At 68.4% G+C, this 1502-nt stretch overlaps 1 protein-coding gene across 1 annotated transcript; it reads right to left on the reverse strand.

Annotated features, from left to right (window-relative positions):
• Positions 1–836: 836 nt before the first annotated feature.
• On the reverse strand, positions 837–1475 carry LOC123255736 (peptidyl-prolyl cis-trans isomerase FKBP1B). Its single transcript, XM_044684477.1, has 2 exons — positions 1286–1475; positions 837–1183 (listed from the first exon to the last, which is right to left on the reverse strand). The coding sequence occupies exons 1-2, from the start codon at positions 1394–1396 to the stop codon at positions 1055–1057; spliced, it is 240 nt and encodes a 79-aa protein (XP_044540412.1). The 5' UTR covers positions 1397–1475; the 3' UTR covers positions 837–1054.
• Between the last annotated feature and the right edge of the window lie 27 nt (positions 1476–1502).

Here is a 1502-nt window from a genome sequence, read left to right on the forward strand (position 1 = left end):
AGGGGTAAGAAAATGAGCCCCTGGCCCCACCTCCCCGTGCGCAGGCGCAGCCTAAGGGAGGGCACCGCCTCGCGGGGGAGGGGAGCGGGTGACATGGCCGGGATGGATGGGCAAGGGGGAGGGGCCCGGGAATGGCGTGGCTCCCAGCGGCCACCAGAAGGCTGTGTGTAGCCTCCAATCCGTGAGGAATGACTTTGGGGAAATGGAGGTGGGTGGCTGGTCCTGTGCGGAGGGAGGATGGGTGGGTGCCTTCGTGGTGACGCAGCACAGGAGAGGCTGAGCATGCGCACTGGGCTCGGGCGAACCGCCTGGCGGATCTTCCCGGCAAACCTGCCCTTCTGTCCTCACCATTTTACGTTTGGGGAAACTGATCCCGCTGGGTCCCAACCCCAGGCCAGGTCTGAATCTTCCCGACTGCACTCAAGTGCCCCAATAGGAGTCTCCCGAATGTGGCGCCCACTAGGGGGCTGTTGTAGTCTGGGCAGGGGGAGGTGCCGCGAGAGGTCGTGGACCACTAGTGAGGCCGGTCTAGGGTCTGCCCGCCGGGATCCAGGGCTTCTGTGCCACTTGTCAAGATGTCCGCCGCTCGCCCTGGGCTCCGCCCTGTGTCCTTCTGCCAAGGAGAATCCGGGTACTGCCCCCACCCCCCCTTTGGGGCGGTCTTCGTGGGGAATCGCTCCCGCTGCCTCCCCTCCCCTCCTTGGCGGCGGCGGCGGCGGCGGCGGCGGCCGCTGCTGCGGCGGCGGCAGAGACGTGGATAGCGCAGGCTCGGGCCAAGCCTTTATTTTGTCTTAACCCCGAGGGCCCGATGGCGTTGGCCTGGGGCCCAGCTGGGGCCCAGCTCGTGCCCGCGAGACTTTCGGCTTCGGGACCAAGTAGCGCCGGGTGGCCCCCGCATGCGCACACGGGCTGGGGAGGCGGCGCCTCACATGCAGATTACACCGTGTTCTGGCGGAGAAAGCTTGGTGGGGTCACCCGCATGCGCACACGGGGGTCTCCGAGGCCGGCTGACCGCAGTGCGGGGGAGGGGCAGGTGCCGCGCGCACACGCAGGCTCACTCCAGCCTGAGCAGCTCCACGTCGAAGATGAGCGTGGCGTTGGGCGGAATGACTCCCGGGTGCCCCGTGGCTCCGTAGGCCACGTCGGGAGTGCAGGTCAGCTTTGCCCTCTGGCCCAGGCTCATCTGGCGGCGGGGGGGGCACAAGGGAAGAGGAGGAAAGGCCCAGGGGAGGAGGGAGCCGCCCTCCCCTCCCGCTCCCCCGCCCCGGGCGGCCCGCAGCCTCACCTGCGCAGTGCCCTCCTCAAAGCCTTTGATCACCTCCTGCCGGCCGGTCTTGAACCTGAACGGCTTGTTCCTGTCTCTGGAGGAGTCGAACTTCTTCCCGTTCTGGAGCATCCCTGCGGGGGCAGCAGAGGAGGCTCAGGGACCCCCCCTCCGCCCCAGAGGCTCCTGGGTGAGCGCCCGGGAGGCGGGGAAAGGCCTTGCGGAAGCCCCTGCAGTG

This window comes from Gracilinanus agilis, unplaced genomic scaffold (genome assembly GCF_016433145.1).
Source record: "Gracilinanus agilis isolate LMUSP501 unplaced genomic scaffold, AgileGrace unplaced_scaffold50826, whole genome shotgun sequence".
NCBI lineage: Eukaryota > Metazoa > Chordata > Mammalia > Didelphimorphia > Didelphidae > Gracilinanus > Gracilinanus agilis.

Coding starts and splice junctions, on each gene's coding strand:
- LOC123255736 (XM_044684477.1), bottom strand. CDS start 1,396: ATGCTCCAGAACGGGAAGAAGTTCGACTCCTCCAGAGACAGGAACAAG. Junction 1,184..1,285: donor TTGAGGAGGGCACTGCGCAG/GTGAGGCTGCGG, acceptor CCCCGCCGCCAG/ATGAGCCTGGGCCAGAGGGC.